The 18,241-nt window shown below is 53.3% G+C and overlaps 2 protein-coding genes across 5 annotated transcripts; one reads left to right on the forward strand and one right to left on the reverse strand.

Annotated features, from left to right (window-relative positions):
* Positions 1–1,481: 1,481 nt before the first annotated feature.
* TCF19 (transcription factor 19) lies at positions 1,482–4,008 on the reverse strand. The gene is made up of 3 exons (XM_068960959.1): positions 3,602–4,008; positions 2,006–2,561; positions 1,482–1,752 (listed from the first exon to the last, which is right to left on the reverse strand). Exons 1-3 carry the CDS (start codon positions 3,837–3,839, stop codon positions 1,512–1,514), a joined length of 1,035 nt encoding a protein of 344 aa, XP_068817060.1. The 5' UTR covers positions 3,840–4,008; the 3' UTR covers positions 1,482–1,511.
* Positions 4,009–5,694: 1,686 nt separating this feature from the next.
* CCHCR1 (coiled-coil alpha-helical rod protein 1) lies at positions 5,695–16,704 on the forward strand. 4 transcript variants are annotated; one of them, XM_068960507.1, is made up of 18 exons: positions 5,695–5,937; positions 6,208–6,274; positions 6,353–6,566; positions 8,202–8,505; positions 10,819–10,982; positions 11,098–11,233; positions 11,417–11,527; positions 11,723–11,872; positions 12,353–12,463; positions 12,547–12,653; positions 13,985–14,097; positions 14,265–14,310; positions 14,472–14,608; positions 14,743–14,931; positions 15,027–15,128; positions 15,953–16,104; positions 16,214–16,385; positions 16,587–16,704. In XM_068960507.1, the coding sequence occupies exons 1-18, from the start codon at positions 5,695–5,697 to the stop codon at positions 16,694–16,696; spliced, it is 2,628 nt and encodes an 875-aa protein (XP_068816608.1). In that variant the 3' UTR covers positions 16,697–16,704. The 4 variants fall into 4 exon arrangements, with proteins under 4 accessions (XP_068816608.1, XP_068816610.1, XP_068816609.1 ...); XM_068960509.1 differs by having other exon boundaries at positions 5,695–5,910; positions 6,208–6,275; positions 6,462–6,566; XM_068960508.1 differs by having other exon boundaries at positions 5,695–5,910.
* Positions 16,705–18,241: the final 1,537 nt, after the last annotated feature.

The following is an 18,241-nucleotide window of genomic DNA, read 5'->3' on the forward strand; positions in this document are numbered from 1 at the left end:
AGCTCTCCGACCTAAATGACCCTGAAACGAAGGTTGCTGTTTACAATGTGCAGTCACAATGTCAGAGGGAGCTGTGGGGTTGGATCCTAAGTTTATATGGACAGGGCTCTTTTTAAGTGTGAGCTAGTTCTTAGGAACCTCTGACTTGCGGTCCTGCAGAAATTGGAGATGAACACCTTTGCCCAAAGATGCAGTTATTACATAGTCCGTTCCCTATTAGGATCTGGGTTTTTGCTTTTCTCCATTCTTCTCTGTAGTCCTCAGTGGCTTTGTGCTAAGAAATCAAGCCTTTACTCATTTCTTCTATCACCCCAACCAGAAACTCCACTTTGTGCTTTCTTGATACTGGGGTCCATTTGGTTTTCACTTAAGGTTTTTGCCTTGTCTGTGACTCACCTACCACTACACACACTTTAGACCTGACTCTGCCACTTCCTAACTGGGGTTCTTCCTCTGGAGCTTTTCCTTGATCCGTAAAAACACTTGGGTTGGTAAGTCTAAGTAGAGAAGGAAGGGGATGGACATGCAGGTTGCAAGAAGATAGGTCAAGACAGGACTTTCCTAGTAAGAACTATAGAGACACTGCTTTGACAGTGTGCTGACTTGGTGTGCAACTCTGAAGAGACTCAGTGGAGCATATGTGGGTTGTATCGATCCTGGACCAGGCTGACATCTGCTCTAGCTGGTGTCTCAGGTTCTCTTCTTGGTGGTACTGATGAAACTTGTAGAAGTTCCACCACCCTCATGAACTTGATCAAATCCAAATGACATTTTAATGGCAGTGAATGTTTCCTTTTAAATTAGCAACTGTAATTACCTAGATTCCCCTTTTCCTGTCTTCCTCTGCCTCATCTGCTTGTCTCTTCCTGTAAGTATCTGAATTAATTTTCCAGACTAACCAACTCCATTCTCTCAAGAACTGGAAGGCAAGGAGTATCAGACCCACACAAAGAGTAAATACCTTAGAGCGTATGAAGCTGCTCATTCTTTATTTGGAAATGGAAGCAAAGCTCTGAGAAGTCAGGTCACAGTCATTGTGGTCAGCAGCAGGACCACCCACAATGTAAGGAAGTTTGGGGTCTGTGCTCTAGGTTTTCCCAGAAATGCCTTAGGGATACCATCAAAAACATTAAGAACTTGCTTGTTCAAGGCTGGGGCTTATAACTTCCCAGGCATGACCTCTACAATTGATGGGTGCTCTTGACCATAGACATTCTAGTATCCATGACAAGGACCTACAGCTTGTGACAGTGGGAATTTCCAGCTCACTGGTAACTTCCTGGAGGCAGCAATATCTTTGGCAGGAAGCCATCTCTTCTGTCACCTTGGCCACAAGGCCCTGCTCCAGGCCTTGAATTGATAATCCACAGGAGTGGACCCTTCTCCTGAGTCATTCCCTCATGGAGAGGCAAGGATAGAAGAGGGCAGCTCTTAGGACCCATTGGCACCCTCAGTGTCCACCCCTGGCCTGGAGGTGCTGGCTCTGTCCTCTGGTGCTTTGGCGGTGGGCCTTAGGTCTGGATGCCTGCACGACAGCCTGGGCACCGGAAGTCGGCCTCCCTGGCAGCCTGAATGCTGCAACCAACACAAGCCACATGGAACCAGATGTCACAGCCATCACACTGAACCCAGGCCACTGTCTCTTCTTGGGGTAGGCAGCAACAAGGGGCTGCACAGGGCTCCCCGCCCCCAACTGCAGGGGGAGCCCTGGAGTTGCTCAGTGGGTGCTTCCGAGGACGCCCGCGTCGATTTCTGAAGGAAGGGACACAAAAACCAAGGTCACTGGAAACCTGTAGAAGCCTGGAACTTCTCCCCTGGATAACTGCAGAGGGACCCCATAGAGATTCATTAGACTAATGGTGAATCTGGCTAACACAGCTAACCCAGATTTTGTCATCACAACAGGTGTTCCACCTCCCATCCCCACCACCCACGCATTTAGGTACATCTCAACCTAGGGCTCTAAAAGAACCAAAGGCAGTGAAATAAAGCCAAGTTCACTTACCCACTGGGTGTCGGCGGGGTTTTCTCTACGCGGAGTTTTTTCCTAGGCTCCGGCAGGACTGGTGAGGGGCTCTTGGGAGCCTCTCTCTCATCATCCAGTTCTTCCAACACGCGGTGAGCCGACTTCCTCCGGTTTCTTGGGGGTGGGGCAGAAGGGGCAGTCCCCACTTGCCCGGTGGGAGTGGGAACAGGCGGACTCTGTGGCCCACCCCCACTCCGTGAGAAGGTGAGGGGCTGCGAGTGGAGCTTGCTGAGGCTGCCAATGGAGTTGAGGATCAGCGTTGCTTTGGGGGCTGGGGAGAGGGTGCTGAGCGGACGCTGTGGAGCCCCCTGGGAGGGCAGCATGGGCCGGAAACCAACCCCGGTTCCCTCTTCTCCCCTAGACCGTGGGGTAGTAATGGCAGCAAAATCTTGAGGTTTGACTCGGACTTGCTGAAACAAGTAGAACTCTGAAGGGCTGGTTCCTGGGGGCCCTTCAGGGCCAAAGGTCAGAAGATCACCATCATTCAACTCCAGCCTGTGACCCCTTGGGAGTCGGACATTATTGACCAAAGTCCCTGTTGATTATGGGGCACCAGACAGATACAGAGAACGACAAAAACAAACGACTGGTCAGCAGTGGAGAAATCTGGTCCTGTCTGGTTTTCTGGGAAATATGAGGAAGAACACATGCATGTCATGAAATCCTCACATTCTAAGTCCCTCAGTAAGTAGGTGTCATCAGATAAGAAACTCCCTGGGAGCTAAGAATTTTTTTTTTTTCCTTATGCTCTCCCTCGAGGCACATGGAATGAACTTCCCTCAATCCACTGAGGTCTGGGTCTCAGAGATGCTCACTCTCAGTTCCAATTAACAGCATAGCTCAGACTATCTGAGTTCAAATCCAAATTCCACCATTTACCTGTCACGTGACCCTGGACAAGTCAGCCTCTTTATGCTTCATTTTCTTTGTAAAATGAGGCATTTGTGCTCACCTATATTTAATGCACATAAAACAGTTCTTGGCACACAATAATAAACAGGAAATGAATGTTGGCCAATTGAAGTTATCTAATCCCCACAACACTCCTTACTTTCAAAGACATATTTTAGCTAAGAGGAAACTAAGACCTAGAGAGGTGAAGTGGCAGGTCTGAGTGATGTTACCAGGGGCCAACAGCAGAACTTGTAAACCCAGGCCTCCTGAGGCTGCCTAACTGCCTCCAAGTCAGGGAGCAACGCCCATGTCCGGATAACTAAAAGATAATTCAACATAAAACACAACTGCCCTAAGGCAAGGACAAATGTCTAAACAATCTGGAAACTGAAGTCTAAGCTTGCCCCCTCACTGCCCACCATGGTCTCAGAACATCCCCACTGTGATGCCCCAGTCTGTGGATCTATCTCCCACCCACTCTATGAGCTAAACAGGATCAGCCCCACAAAGAGCTTCCGACACTGCACATTTCTGGTGGAAAGACAGAAGTCTGCATGACAACCATCCATCCAACCTGATGGGGAGTTTGGGAGGCCGGCAGAGTCCCTGTGGAGTCTCTTAATTCATTCCAGCCCAAAACTGCGACTGCCCCGGCATAAGGCTGCTCTGCTCACTCCTCACCTTGGCTGCTGTGGTTCTCCAGGCTGACCCTCCAGTCATCACCCTGGCGCTCCGCATGCAGCTCTGCGTGGACCCCAGAGATGAAGCCTGGCTCGTGCTGTGGCCGCAGGGTCACATCACAGAGGTCGGCCCTGCAGCCCAAACGGTAGGTGCAGCCAGCTCCACTGGGGGGGTGGAAGGTGTGGAGATCGACACCCTTGCCGACCCCTATGCGCAGCAGCTGGAAGCAGGGCAGCATGGGCGGGGCCCCCTCGGCACCACCTCTTCACTTCAGGAATCCATCACCTTGTCCACTTTCCTGGGCCGTGCACAGCTGGCCTAAATTCACTTTCCGTCTGATGCAAACTTGAGCTATCCTTTGTGCAATTTCGACTTTGAGCACACTCCCTGAGTAGGGCAAATTCAGGGTGCACGGAGCCTAGGATGCGATGTAAAATTGGCTGTCAACAGCTTTGCAACGGAAAAAATTTGGTGAAAGTTCCAGTGTAGTGCAAAATAGAAGGCGTCCTGTGGCACGAAGTTGAATCGGATCCTCAGGCCGCAAAATATTCCAGGAGCTTTCAATCTGGGCAAGTCAACAATACATTAGGCAGCTTATAGGGAAATTCAAACTGTAGGTGTGGGGGGGCGGGGGAGGGGCGCTGCTTCTGTGTGATATACTAACTTGCCACTTCAGTGTAATTTAGAGATGAGAAGCTTCTTCCTGTCAAACCTGCTTTTCCTAATAGAGTAACCCTCCTGCTAGCTCACGCTTCACTCTTCTAACCAATTCCTCATTCATAACTAGCTAGCTTGAACCCCGGTGGGAAATGTACTCAGTCACCCCTCAAAGGCAGTGCAAACGGGGCTCTACGTTGTCCAACAAAGTGGATCTAAACCCCTGCTTTCTGGTTTCTCCAGGTGGGATTAAAAACAGAGGAAAGGGCTTCCCGAGATGATTCAAGACAAATCCAGCCTTTTCCCTCCCCGCCCCAGCCCGGATTCGTATCTACCGCGCTGTGCAGTCTCGGAATGGTTCCCTCTCCAGGTAATGCCAGCCTATGCCGCAGCCCAGGACCTCTCGGGATCGGCCGGGGTTGGTGCTCCTGCGGCTGTTTGACAGCGAAGAAGCCAGGGCCAGGAGGGGCGCGGTCTCCGCGCGCGGGCATCGTCGACCCCGCCTTCGGAATTCCCGGGTCCGGACTTCGAGCGGAGTGAGCGCGTCCCTCGAGCCGTTTCTGATTGGCCATCTCGTATGCCTTCCTTCTCTCCATTGGGCGACGCGCTGGGATCTCCCGCCTTCCGCGTTTTCTGATTAGTTCACAAGTTTTCCCGGGTTCCCGGAGTTGGGAGGAGCCGCCAGGGCGCGGAGAAACCCCTAACGCCTTAATTGGGCCTGGCTTTAGACACTACTGCGCCTGCGTGCGCCGCTTCCCCGCCTCCTTCCGGAGAGGGAACCCTTCAGGCTTAAGAGCGTCCCGCCAACCTGCCCGCTTTGCGCAGGCGCGGCCAGGGATCCAGGCAGCGACTGGGAGCTAGGTATAGGGGGTGTGGCCAAAGGGCTGTGGGGTCTCTCGCACTGGGTAAGGGACATTCGGGAAGAGTCAGTTGGGGGCGGGAAGGGGCTGAGAGGGGGTGCGGGGGTGGGTTCAGGGGTCCACCGGGCGGAGGGGTGTAAGGGCAGGGTAAAGGAACAAATGAGGTGGTCAGAACAGCCTTAGAGCTCAGCGTCCAGCAGGGCGAAGACTCAGGAGGATCTGGGAGAGAGGAGGGAGGGAGTGCAGGCTACTGAGACATGAGAGGGTGAGGGGCCAGCATAATTCCTTCAGGATAAAAAAATAGTGATGTAGGGAGGGATAGGGATCCCAGATTGGGAGAAAAATAGATGAATTCGGGTGGGAGGGTGGGGAGATCTTGACAAGCCCTCTCTGCCCTAGGACTCTGGAGAGGCAGGTGGGAGGCAGGAATGGAAGCTAAAGGGACGATAGAGAGAAACTGAGTGGAAAGTTGCTGGCACGGTTTGGATAAGATGTCCGAAACTAGCTGGCTTTTCTGCTAAGGAGTCCAGGCTGCCTGGATTCCCCCAGGGGTTCTGGGGAGGCATTCTGTGCTACATGTGGCCGCATTCATCAGGGGCCAGGCCTTGGGCCAGCGCTCTAATAGGGAAGGACCCGGGAGTCATGGCTTGGTGGTGTCTGGATGGGCTTCCCCAAGGTCTTGGTGAGCCATGGAGAGAACTCTGGAGACTGGGCTCACGGCCCCTGCATCGCATACCTCAATTGTCACCTTCATCCAGGAACTGCAGAGACCATAGAAACTTAAGGAGGAGGGTAAAGGCACTGTCCAGAATTCTAAAAGTATGAGTAAAACTTCACAGCCCCTCAGCCTTTCTCAGTAAATTCTCTCCACCTCATGGCTGTTGCCATAGTCTGTCAGGAACCAGACTGAGACAAGCAAGGGATCTTGGGGTACTTCCTGCTTCTTTTGGGAAGTAGAATAAGAAAAGCTAAGAGTCGGATGGACCTGGCTGTTATTTAAGGATTATGACTTTGTTATTGTAGGGGCTCTCTTTTGGGAAGGAGGCCTGAAAATTGAATTGGAGTGTCCTTGTTTCTCCTATTGTTCAGGGGGGCATAGATGGCTGTACACCGACTCTAGAGACTTCAAATAATGTGGAGATGTTTCGACCTTCAGGTCAGTGGGACCTGGCATGGGGACTGGTGATTGTGTCTCCCTGGAGAACTGAGTACCTTTGTCCTTACGATTCTTTAGGTTCCACTGGGCTGATTCCCCCATCCCACTTCCAAGTTCGGCCCCTTCCAACACTGCCGAGAATGGCTCCCACATGGGCCTCAGACACTCCCCTGGTCCAGCACCCAACCCATGAAGATGTTTTAGAGAGGCAGCCAGACAACCAGAGACCTCAAGTGACCATGTGGGAACAGGAAGTTTCTGGCAAAGGGCAGGAACCAGAGTGGAGAGGCAGGTATGGATCTAATGTTACTGTTCTCTTGGACTTGCTTGCCAGTGACCCTTCTTGACTGTAATAGAGTCCTTACCCTCTTTCAACCCTTAGTTCCACAATTTGTTCATTTTTTTTTTAGAAGCAATTGTTGGTGTCTATAATGCATAAATAATAGCAGTGTGCTAGATGCTAGGGACAAAGATAACAAAAATAAATAAGATATCCTGATATCAAAGAATTTTAAATCCTAAGGGAAGAAATTGGTTGACCCACAGCTGATTGTACTAAGCGTAGTATAAGGCAGGCTGAAGTTCATCTGGTGGAGCTGGCCATGCTCTCTGTCAGTGTGTTGTCTGTGAAAATACTTATTCTTGATGTTTCATGTGAGTCTTTTCCCAAATGTACTGGACCATCCGTCTGCCATTTTGTTCCTGAGCAGGATTGCGGTTGGGTCTACTTTGGGCCCTGTCAAAGGGAAAGAAGGAAGATGATGAAAGGGGAGCGTGAGAGTGTCAGGGGATGAAGGAGGATGATGAAAGGGGAGCGTGAGAGTGTCAGGGGATGGAGACTCTGTGGCTTGTTTGGCTACCCCTTAGGGGTCCTTTGTCCAGTCACCTAATTTCTGTAGGCTGCAGATCCTGTAAAAAGGTGTTGGGGAGTCCAGTGGTTAGGATTCCAAGCTTTCACTGAAGGACACATGTTCAGTCCGTGCTTTGGGATCTAAGATCCCACAAGCTGCACGGCACAGCTGAAAAAAAATTTTTTTACAGTGCTCTGGTTCTGGGCCTCAGTGAGGGAACTGTGTCAAGAATCATCTTATAAGCTGGTTTCAGCTCTCTAGAGGTTGGGACTTTGTGATTTATTGAGATGCTGCCCTCTCAGACTTCTCATGCAGGATATCTAACAGTTAAATAATCTTAACTGGCGCCTGGCCTTGCCATACTGATACTGGAACCCATCACCTCTCTTTGTACCTCCATCAAACTTTTCCCTGCCCTTAAGTCAGAATTCAGCAGTCTCAGTGTCCTTCAGACTTCTCCAATTCAGAATGTGTAGCCTAATGATGTGGAGAAGACGATGGCACCCCACTCCAGTACTCTTGCCTGGAAAATCCCATGGATGGAGGAGCCTGGTAGGCTGCAGTCCATGGGGTTGCTAAGAGTCGGACACGACTGAGTGACTTCACTTTCACTTTTCACTTTCATGCATTGGAGAAGGAAATGGCAACCCACTCCAGTGTTCTTGCCTGGAGAATCCCAGGGACGGTGGAGCCTGGTGGGCTGCCGTCTATGGGGTCGCACAGAGTCGGACACGACTGAAGCGACTTAGCAGCAGCAGCCGCAGCAGCAGCAGCCTAATGATGTGCACGTGTGATGGTTAACACATCTGTCTATATATTGCCTTCAAGAGAGGTTATGGTCCATGAACTCAGCTAGCTTTTCAGGTCCTGTGGACCCAGATATGCTTAGTAGGTCTGCCTTGAATGATGATGGTGACGGAATGCAGAGATCCCCATGGCCCAGCTTCATTCCCTGCCATCTCTCCACATAGGAGCAGAGGGATCCTCTCCTCTTCTCTTGTCTCCATTCATGCCTTGGCCGCTCTCATTACCTGACTAACCTGTCTCACCTATGCTAAACTAACTTGTCTCTGAAGGTGCACGGAACTGGCAGGGTCACAGGCCCTGAGTCAGCAGGCTGAGCTGATCTCTCGACAGCTGCGAGAGCTGCGGCGGCTGGAGGAAGAGGTCCGGGTGCTACGGGAGACCTCGCTGCAGCAGAAGCTGAGGCTGGAGGCTCAGGCCGTGGAGCTGGAGGCACTGGCACGGGCGGAGAAGGCTGGCCGAGCTGAGGCTGAGGGCCTGCGTGCCGCCCTGGCTGGGGCCGAGGTTGTTCGAAAGAACCTGGAAGAAGGGAGCCAGCGGGAGCTGGAGGAGGTTCAGAGGCTGCACCAAGAACAGGTGAATGTGGGCGTGGGGAAGGCTCGGCTGCCCAGTGGGGAGCTAGGCGGGAGCTCCCCAGCAAAGAGCAGGTTTGGCCGAAAAGAGCAATGAGGTGTTTGGTGAAGGTAAAAAAATACAGGTGACCTGGAAAGAGGGAGAACTTGGGTGTGTTGTTCTTATTCAGATTGCCCTTTTCCGCTCAGACTCAGGTGACCTCCCATCCCCTGAAGCCCTGCTTCCTGTTCCAGGGGGAAGTAGTTTGTCTTCCAACTTTACTCCAGGTACCCAGTTCATCTGGGAGCATTGGGAAGGGGAGTGAGGGGTGTGGGGGCGGTCCTGAGGTGGACTGGGAAGGGGAGATTATTCAATCATAAGACATGTGTCCATGCTCCCTCTTTGCCATTCCTGAGACAAGAGCTGGGACACTGGGGTGAGCAAATGAGTCAACTCCCTGTCCTCGTGGGTGGAGCTGACAACCCAGTGGAAGACACACACATTCAGTGCCTTATTTAACTATAATTAGTTACCTGTGATCGGGAGAAGTACCATGAAGGAGGACAAAGGAGCCCCACTGGTCGAGGAGCTGGGGAAGGCCACCCAACCAGTTCGGAAATGGAGCCATAAAGATACTGAAAGAAAATGAGGGTGAATTCCTTTGTGACTTGGGAATGGGAAAGACTTTCTACCTATGAATCAATCCAGAGCTATTAAAGAAAAGATTGATATATATTGACTTTATAATACCAAACTTAGGAATGACAGAGTAGAATCAGAGGGTAAATCATGGGCTTCCCTGGTGGCTCAGCTGGTAAAGAATCAGCCTGGAATGGGAGTGACCTGGGTTTGATCCCTGGGTTGGGAAGATCTGGAGAAGGAAATGGCAACCCACTCCAGTATTCTTGCCTGGGAAATCCCATGGGCATTGGAACCTGACGTTATAGTCCATGGAGTCACAAAGCATCAGATACGACTTAGCAACTAAACAACAACAAAAGGGTGAATGATAAACTGGGGGAGAATATTTCCAGGTCATACCACAATAAAAAGTTAATATCCCTACTATGTAATGTGTGCCTAGAAAGCGATAAAGGAAGGACAGCAATCCAGTCGAAAAATGGACAAAGGGGGTCTTTCAAAAGAAAGCTCTTTTCAGTTCGTGAAAGATGCTTAATGATAAGCAGTCGACATTTGTGTTAAATCAGAGTTGGCTGGTGGGTAGGCCTGGGGGGAGGCGATGGGCTGGTGCATGTAGATGTGCATGGGAGGGGGCCAGAGAGGCTTGAGCACAAGCGACAAGACAGGCTCTGGGGCTGTGCTGGAGTGTGAGGCCTTGGGCCCGTTCAATTTTATAGTTTACCTTAAGAGCAGTGGGCAACCATTGAAAGGTTTCAGCAAGGAAATGACATGATCAGATTTGTATTTTATATGTAGAAGTTTTGTGATTCGTGTCCAAAAAGCTCACGGTGACTATGGTATGGAGATAGGGCTAGAGGCAGGCAGGCCGGAAGTGAGGGCAGCCATTTCCACTCCTTCGCCCACCACAGCATGACTCCTTCAGCGTATCTGACACCTTTACCACTGCTGGAGGTACTGTGAGAAAGAGACAAGCTCTTGCCTTCCTGGCTTCCTTCCGGATGGCAGGAAGTAAATAGTAAGCAGGTGCAGAAGCAGGATCAGTTTGTACTGATACGTGCAGGAAGGGCACGAACAGATGACGGGACTGGGTGGGGGGGTGGGTGGGGAGTAGCGGCCCCGGGGGGCGATGTCATGGAGATCTGAGGAGCTGGGGGAAGCAGGCCTCTGGGTAGACTCTGAGGTGGGAAGGAGCAGACTTGTTGGGAGTTCGGGGGGCGGATGATGAGAGAGCACTGTGGCTGCAGCAGAGTGGGCAGTGGAGAGACAGGATGTGAGTTCAGAGGCTAAGAGCTGGCAGAGGCCAAGGCATGACACAGGCTTCACAGACCCAGGGCAGAAGCTGGTCTGAAAGCCGTGGGAAGCCACTGGAGGATTCTAAGACCGCTCAGAAGATTGTTGCCATTGTCCAGGCCAGAGATGAGGTGGTTTACCTCAGGCTGGTGGCCCTGGATATGGAGAGAAGTGACAGTATTCTAGGGGGAGGCCTGACAGGAGGTGCTGATGGCCTGGAGGGTGATGGGAAGTGAAGCGCCAAGGATGGTCTCTGTTTTGCTGTGTGCAGTTAGATGATTTCTCGGGTGATTGTCCAGGGTCACAGAAAGTGGGAGTGAAGGCCAATGATGAAGCAGGGGGTGGATTTGGAAAGCCCAAGTGTGGGCCAGCTGGCCCCTGCTGAGTCCTCCCTTCTCTCTGTAGCTCTCTTCCTTGACTCAGGCTCACCAGGAGGCCCTTTCCAGTTTGACCAGCAAAGCTGGGAGCCTGGAGAAGTCTCTGAATAATCTGGAAACCCGAAGGTCAGGGGAAGCCAAGGAGCTGGCTGCGGCCCAGAGGGAGGCCGAGCTGCTGCGGAAGCAGCTGAGGTGAGTTCCGGGAGGTGGGCGACCCAAGGAGGATCTGGCAGTTGGTGGGTTGGTGGGGAAAGTGGGTCTCCAGGGTGGCCCCCTGATGGCTCCTCTGCTCCCACCCCAACCCTAGCAAGACCCAAGAGGACTTGGAGGCTCAGATGACCTTAGTTGAGAACCTGAGGAGGTATGTGGGGGAGCAAGTCCCTCCGGAGGTCCGCAGCCAGGCATGGGAATCAGAGCGACAGGAGCTTCTAGAAACCGTCCAGGTGAGAGTGCTCAGCCTGGGACAGAACACGGGGGCTCAAGTCCTGGGCAAGGGGCCCTGGAGAAGAACACAGGCCCTGGGAGAAAAGGCAGTGCCGTCGAGGGGTGCACAGGTTGGGCGCCACCGGAGGGCCACTCGCAGACCTGATGGAGGTGGCTGCCCGCTGTCCCCACCCCGCCCGCAGCACCTGCAGGAGGACCGGGACAGCTTGCACACCACCACCGAGCTGCTGCAGGTGCGCGTGCAGAGCCTCACACACATCCTCTGCATGCAGGAGGAAGAGCTGGCCCGGAAGGTAGGCCCCTGGCCCAGGCCCCTCGGCCCCTGTGCGCGGGAGGGGTTGGTGTGCCATTCCCTGCTGACATCTTTCTTCCCCTGAACACCTCTCCTTGCTGTGGCTCCTGATGCCAGGGCCAGATAGGAGAAACCAGACCCACCTCCTTCCTCTGCTCCCCCAGGAGCCCGCACTCCTTGCTTCCTCCATCTGCAGGTTCAGCCTTCAGACTGCCTGGAGCCCGAGTTCACCAAGAAGTGCCAGTCCCTGTTGAAGCGCTGGCGGGAGAAGGTGTTTGCCCTCATGGTGCAGCTGAAGGCCCAGGAACTAGAACACAGAGAATGCGTGGAGCGACTGAAGGGACAGGTTGCCTGGAGCCCACTTCCTCCCGTGCTCTCCCCCAGCTCCCTGCTCCTTGCGGAAGGGATGGTGTTTATTCACCAGATACTTGGGGGGCTCCCCTGTGCTGGCTGCAGAGCCCTGAGCAAAGGTCTACAAAGAACTGCTCTTGTAAGGCTTACACTGTGAGGTGGGCCAGCCTTAGGTAGGGTGGTTGGGGACAGCCTCTTCCAGGAGGTGACAATGTTCAAGGACCCGTGGGTGGCATGGGCCGAGGCTGTGGGTCCTCATGGGCAGGTCACAGGGCAGTTCCTCAAGGTGTGGGCACATGGAACATGCTTCTGGAAGGAAACCTGGACTCAAGACTCCATTCTCAAGAACTGGGCTTCTTGTCTCTCAGTGTGGCCTTCTTTCAGAGACCTCTGCACCTGCCCCTGCCTTCCCAATGCTTCCCCCACCCCCACCTTACAGCTTTCTGCTCTGGACCTGCCTCCTCTCCTTCCCCAGCTGGCAGAGCTCCAGGAAAGAGTGGAAACCCAGTGCCAGGAGCAGGCCATCCTGCAGCGCTCCCTGCAGGACAAAGCTGCCGAGGTGGAGGTGGAGCGGATGGGCGCCAAGGTCAGTGTCTAAGACCGGCAGAGGCTGAGGGATGGTAGGGAGACCCCAAGCAGGGACCCCTTTCTTTACCTCACCCTTCCTAGGCCCTGCAGATGGAGCTGAGCCGCGTTCAGGAGGCCTGGCGCCGCAGGAAGCAGCAGGCAGCCCCAGCAGAGGAGCAGCTGAGGCTTGTGGCCAATGCTGTCAGCAGGTATCTGGGGTGAGGGTGGGTGGAATAGCATTCCTGCTTCCCCAGCTTCCCGGGCATCTTGAGGTTTAAGAGCCTCGGGCAAGTGGGACTGGAAGGCTGGTCGTCTGGAGGAAGCAGGGCTGGATGTATCTAACCCTGTAAAAGTCTGTTTGTTTTCTATGGGGCACCCCACCCACCCACCTCCACCTTGCCACATTCTCACCAGGGTCACTTGTTATGACTCCTACCCACTGCATGTTTGGCTGAGATGAGGTTAACTTCCTCCTGCAGTTAATAACAGCTTGAGCTAAACAGAGCACCTAGTAGGAAATGTAAGAGATGCGGGTTTGATCCCTGGATCGTGAAGGTCCCCTGGATTGTGAAGATCCCCTGGATCGTGAAGATCCCCTGGAGGAGGGCATGGCAACCCACTCCAGTATTCTTGCCTGGAGAATTCCTTGGACAGAGGAGCCCGATGGGCTACAGTGCATGGGGTTGCAAAGAGTCAGACACGACTGAAGTGACTTAGCACAACACAGGAGGATCTCCACCTTCAGAACTGTTCAAAGATGGGGAGTATAGACACTTGATCTTTCTTTCTTTAAAATTTTGCAGGCAGGTCCTGTTGAGTTGGAAAAAATTTAACCTATTTTTTTTCTTTTAAAGTTGACCCACAGGCATACCTTGTTTTATTGTACTTTGCTTTATCATTCACAGATATTGCATTTTTTACAAGCTGAAGGTTTGTGGCAACTCTGCGTTGAGCAGGTCTATTGGCGCTATTTTTCCCCAACAGCGTTCTTTTCAAACTAATGCTGTTTTTAAATGTTTAGTTGTTTTTTAAGACATAGTGCTATTGCACACTTAATGGACTACAGTATGGCATAAACATAGCTTTTATAAGCGCTGGGAAACCAGAAAATCTATTTGACTTCTGCTTTGCGGTACTGCTTTGCCGTATTTGCTTTGTTGCAGCGGTCTGGAACTAAACCCACAGTATATCCGAGGTCTGCCTCTACTGGCTTACTAGATATTCCGTCTGTTAATAAAGCGTATGCCAGTTTCCTTTTTAATCAGTTGCAAGCCTGTCTCTCATACCAACTTCCGAGGTGTTTCCTTCACAGCTATTGTTGTAGAACCTTTAGAAACTAGATTGCTGAGGAGATGCGCAGGTTTCTTTGCACAGGTAACAACCCTTCCTCGGCTTTGGATGTCGGCTTCAGCTTCTCTTCCCCTTGGGTTGATCCCCCTTCCTTACTTTCTCCATGTACGTAGCAGCGCAGGATAGAGGGGTTGAGTCTTTTTGGAAATGAGGTGGGGTTGAGGATTTGGTAACCTCGTGTCCTCTCCAGCTTTCAGACCTGGCTCCAGGGCACCGTGGCCGAGGTGGAACGCGCCGCAGCCCAGCTACCCAGCCTCAGCAGCCGAGTCAGCTACGCCGTCCGCAAGGTCCACACTATTCGGGGTGGGTAGGGCAACTGCCAGCCGCACCCTGCCGCTGCCCCTGCCCCACCAGCTCTCTCATCCTACACCTACCCTCCTGCCTCCTCCCAGTCCGAGCATCTCCTTACGCCCCTGTTTCCCCTCCTCTCTGCAAACGCATCTCTCACACTCTGTGCCTTTTCTCCCCAGGCCTGATGGCTCGAAAAGTGGCCCTTGCTCAGCTGCGCCAGGAGAGGTGAAGTCCGGGCCACTTTAGATTTACTGGGGGGCAGGAGTACTGGCCTTTAGGGTGTTGGTTGCTGGGATCTGAAAAACACAAGGATGGAGGAAGGATAAGGGCTTAGGGGTCGGGCAGCTGGGTGATTTCCCCCATCTCTGTTTCCCTTCCTGTCTCAGCTGCCCGCCACCTCCACCGACCACAGACATGAGCCTTGAGTTGGAGCAGCTGCGGGAGGAGCGGAACCGTCTGGACGCAGAACTGCAGCTGAGTGCCCACATCATCCAGCAGGAGGTGGGCCGGGCCCGGGAGCAAGGTACGCCTGGTGCTTGCAAGTCAGTGAGCATGAGCCGGGGGGCCAGAGTCGGGGGGCCTTAGGGAGGAAGAGGAGGAGGGCAGAGCTGGGGTCTAGGGCAGGGAGGAACCTGAGTGGGCACCTCCTCTTCCCAGGGGAGGCAGAGCGGCAGAAGCTGAGCGAGGTGGCCCAGCAGCTGGAGCAGGAGCTGCAGCGCACGCAGGAGTCCCTGGCCAGCCTGGGACTACAGCTGGAGGCGGCTCGCCAGGGCCAGCAGGAGAGCACGGCAGAGGCTGCCAGCCTCCGGAAGGAGCTGACCCAGCAGCAGGAGATCTATGGGCAAGGTGTGCAGGAGCGGACAGGGGCAGTCCCGGGGTCAGGAGTGGTGGGCACCTTAAGCCCAGGCTCCCCTGACGCCCTGTGTGCACCTCCACCCCAGCGCTGCAGGAGAAGGTGGCCGAAGTGGAAGGTCGGCTGCAGGAACAGCTCTCAGAATCAGAGAGGAGACTGAACGAAGCTCGTAGGGAACACACCAAGGCTGGTGAGAGTGGCTGGGATGCACGTGGGCTTCCAAGAAGGAGGAAGTGTTGAGGCATGAGATTATTGTCAAAACTATTTTGAAAGCTTTTTCTGTTTGACGTGTGCAAGTCATGAAGTTATCACGGAAGATGAATTCTCAAATGGTAAACACACTTGTATAGCCAGTGCCCAGATCAAACAACAGCACTTGACCAGCCCCAGATCCCCCCAGCTTCTCCCAGTCACCCCCCTCCACAGAGGCAATGTGACATGCCAACGATTACCCCCAGTTCTTATTGGGAAGAATTTCAAACACTTAACCAAGTTAAAAGAATCATGTAATGGATACTCATCTGCCTTCTCCAGTGAGAGCAGCATTTTATAACCTTTGATCACATTTCCTGTTTATCTGTATATTTACACATATTGATATATATACATTTGGGGGGGCAGTTATTGAGAGTAAGCTGTAAACAACCTGACTATTCAGCTGCATCTCCCACAAGGAGAATATTTTCCTATGTAACCTCAGTACCATGGTCACACTTTAAGAAAATGAATTGCACAAAATCTGATATCCAGTCCCTATTCAGATTTCCCCTCCAGTCCTCCAGGAAGCTTCAGGGATGGGGGAAGTACTTTGGGTTCATAGATTCACAAGATTCTAGAGCGTCAGCCACCCCTCTGTCTATACAGAAGAGACTGAATGCCACAAAGCGTCTGTGGCTCCCTGAGTCAGAGCTGGGGACCCCGTGTGCCGCCCATCCTTCTAGGCTTGTGTTCTCACTGCCTCGCAGCCTCTAGGCTGCCAACACCCATCCCCTCTGTGGCCTGGCTTTCCCGCAGTGGTCTCCCTACGCCAGATCCAGCGCAAAGCCACCCGGGAAAAGGAGCGGAACCAGGAGCTCCGGCGCCTGCAGGATGAGGCCCGGAAGGAGGAGGGGCAGCGGCTGACCCAGCGCCTGAAGGAGCTGGAGAGGGACAAGAACCTCATGCTGGTAGGAGGCAGAGAGACTGGGCCCTTCATGGGCTGGTTGGGGAACAGAGCTGTGGAGAGGGGAGGGGCCCCTGCCTGGGCTCGGTGGCATTTAACCCTCTCCTTCCCAGGCCACCTTGCAGCAGGAGGGTCTCCTCTCCCGTTACAAGCAGCAGCAACTGTTGGCAGTCCTTCCTTCCCCGTTGGATAAGGGCGTACCTGTGGAGCCCAGCCCGAAGCCCTCAGAGTCGTCAGCACCCACACCCCCGGCAGCGGCCGTCTGCACCAAGGAGTCCATCAAAGGTAAGGGACGGAGGGCAGGGGGACCTTGGGAACCTTTCCTCCAGGCACTCTGCAGGGCTTGAGCCTTGTTCTCTGTGACACTGGAGGCCCACAGCCTGCCTTGGGCCAAGAGCTTTCTCCCTTATAACCCTCCCACATCTGGTAGCAGCCCTGTTCCTTGGCACTGTGATTGACAGCCTTGTCCACCTCCTGTCCCTCCAGGATCCCTTTCTGTCTTGCTCGACGACCTGCAGGGCCTGAGTGAGGCCATTTCCAAAGAGGAAGCGATTTGTGAAGGGGACAGCCAGACCTCTTCTTCAGTTTGCCTCTGACCAGCTATGAGGACCAGGAGGATGAGGATGGAAGGGGAATGGGTCGGGAAGGGGACTTCCTCCAGCTGCCCTCGGGGACACCAGCCGCCAAGATGTCATGCATTCTCCCGTGGCTCAATAAAGATGACAACAGTAGGAGTCGTGGTCTGGACAGTTCTCTCTGGGAATATGAGGAAATTTTCTCCCTGTAGCCTCTCTTGTCTGGGAAATGTGAGAACCAGTCCCTCATACAGCTCTTCCTGTAGATGGTTCCTTTTTCAAAACCCCTTTCCTAGGCTGCCCAAGAAGTTTTTGGAGAAGCTCCAGGTTTTGTTTTATCCTTAACTTTTGTTTTAAAACTACCTCTGGAAAATGGTCAGGGCAAGGGCACGAGGCAGATAAAACATTCACGTGCTCAGCAGGAATCACAGAGCCAGGCAGCGTCCTGCCTTGAGGGGGCCACTGGTGGGTTTGATTAACGGGTGGGTCCCTGCTCCCGAGACACTTACCTTCTGGTGGGAGAGACAGACAACGGGCAGGTACCTACATGAACAGATGAATGTTTCAAACAAGTGCTGTGAAGAGGAAAAAAATGATAGTGACATGGTAGAAACTAGCTGTGTGGGGAGGGGTGGCTTTAGATGAGGGGACAGGCAAGGCTTCTCTCAGGAGGGATGTGCTGCTGGGGCCGGAGTGCGCTAAGGAACGGGCTGTGCAGCCATCTGGGAGAAGCACCAGGACAGACAGGTCCTGAGGCTGGGGGGAGCCCAAGGGAGGGTGCCTCAGGGAGAGGCCAGGCCTGGTGGAGCTTGGGTTTTACTCTAAGTCAATAAAAAGCCCTTGGAGGGAGGTTCCTGGTGGTCCAGTGGCTAAGACTCCGCGCTTCCAAAGCAGGGGGCCCAGGTTCAATCCCTGGTCAGGGAACTAGATTTCTACATGCCACAACTAAGGATCCTGTATGCCACAACTCAGACCTGGTCCAGCCACATTAAATAAATAGCACTTGGAGTACTTTTTAAACAGAACAGCCACACAATTTGACTTACATATTTAAGAGACCTATCAACTGGCTGTGGAGGACGGGTTTGGGGGCACGGGATGAGGAAAGAGAGGAATGAAGTCTTTGAAACATTGAGCCGCAGGGGACAGTGGTATTCCTGGCCACTGGGGAGTGGACCAGGTTGTGGAGGAAGTGAGTTCAGTTTTGGACATTTGCTTCCGAGCGGCTCGTGGGACATCCTCACAGAGGAGTCCTTGCTGCAGGAAAGTTCAAGGGGCATCTCTGAGCGACTCAGACCAGACAGACTGACGTTTGAAGGATGAGGGGGGAGAAGGGGGCTGCAGAGGGTTCCCACCAAGGACCAGGGGAAGGGCAGTGAAGATGCTAGAAGGAGGCGGAAGAGGCTGAGGTGCCAGGGGGCGGCTGAGGCAGCTTATTCCAGAGCCTCTGGGTGTGACTGACTGGAACCAGCCCTGGGGTGGGGAGAAGGAATCAGGATGTCTTGTACTTCCTCCTTCAGCTGCAGTCAGCCCAGGTGGCTCCTGGATGAAATTCCTCGTGTGTCA

This window comes from Capricornis sumatraensis, chromosome 22 (genome assembly GCF_032405125.1).
Source record: "Capricornis sumatraensis isolate serow.1 chromosome 22, serow.2, whole genome shotgun sequence".
In the NCBI taxonomy this organism is placed as follows: domain Eukaryota; kingdom Metazoa; phylum Chordata; class Mammalia; order Artiodactyla; family Bovidae; genus Capricornis; species Capricornis sumatraensis.

Bases quoted from the DNA above. Each gene is read 5' to 3' on its own strand.
- CCHCR1 (XM_068960507.1), top strand. From the start codon at position 5,695: ATGTGGCCGCATTCATCAGGGGCCAGGCCTTGGGCCAGCGCTCTAATA. The intron at 8,506-10,818 runs GTGAATGTGGGC...TTCTCTCTGTAG, and splicing joins AGAGGCTGCACCAAGAACAG to CTCTCTTCCTTGACTCAGGC. The intron at 10,983-11,097 runs GTGAGTTCCGGG...CCCCAACCCTAG, and splicing joins CTGCTGCGGAAGCAGCTGAG to CAAGACCCAAGAGGACTTGG.
- TCF19 (XM_068960959.1), bottom strand. From the start codon at position 3,839: ATGCTGCCCTGCTTCCAGCTGCTGCGCATAGGGGTCGGCAAGGGTGTC. The intron at 2,562-3,601 runs GTGAGGAGTGAG...CATAATCAACAG, and splicing joins GGAGAACCACAGCAGCCAAG to GGACTTTGGTCAATAATGTC. The intron at 1,753-2,005 runs GTAAGTGAACTT...CCCTTCCTTCAG, and splicing joins ACCCCGCCGACACCCAGTGG to AAATCGACGCGGGCGTCCTC.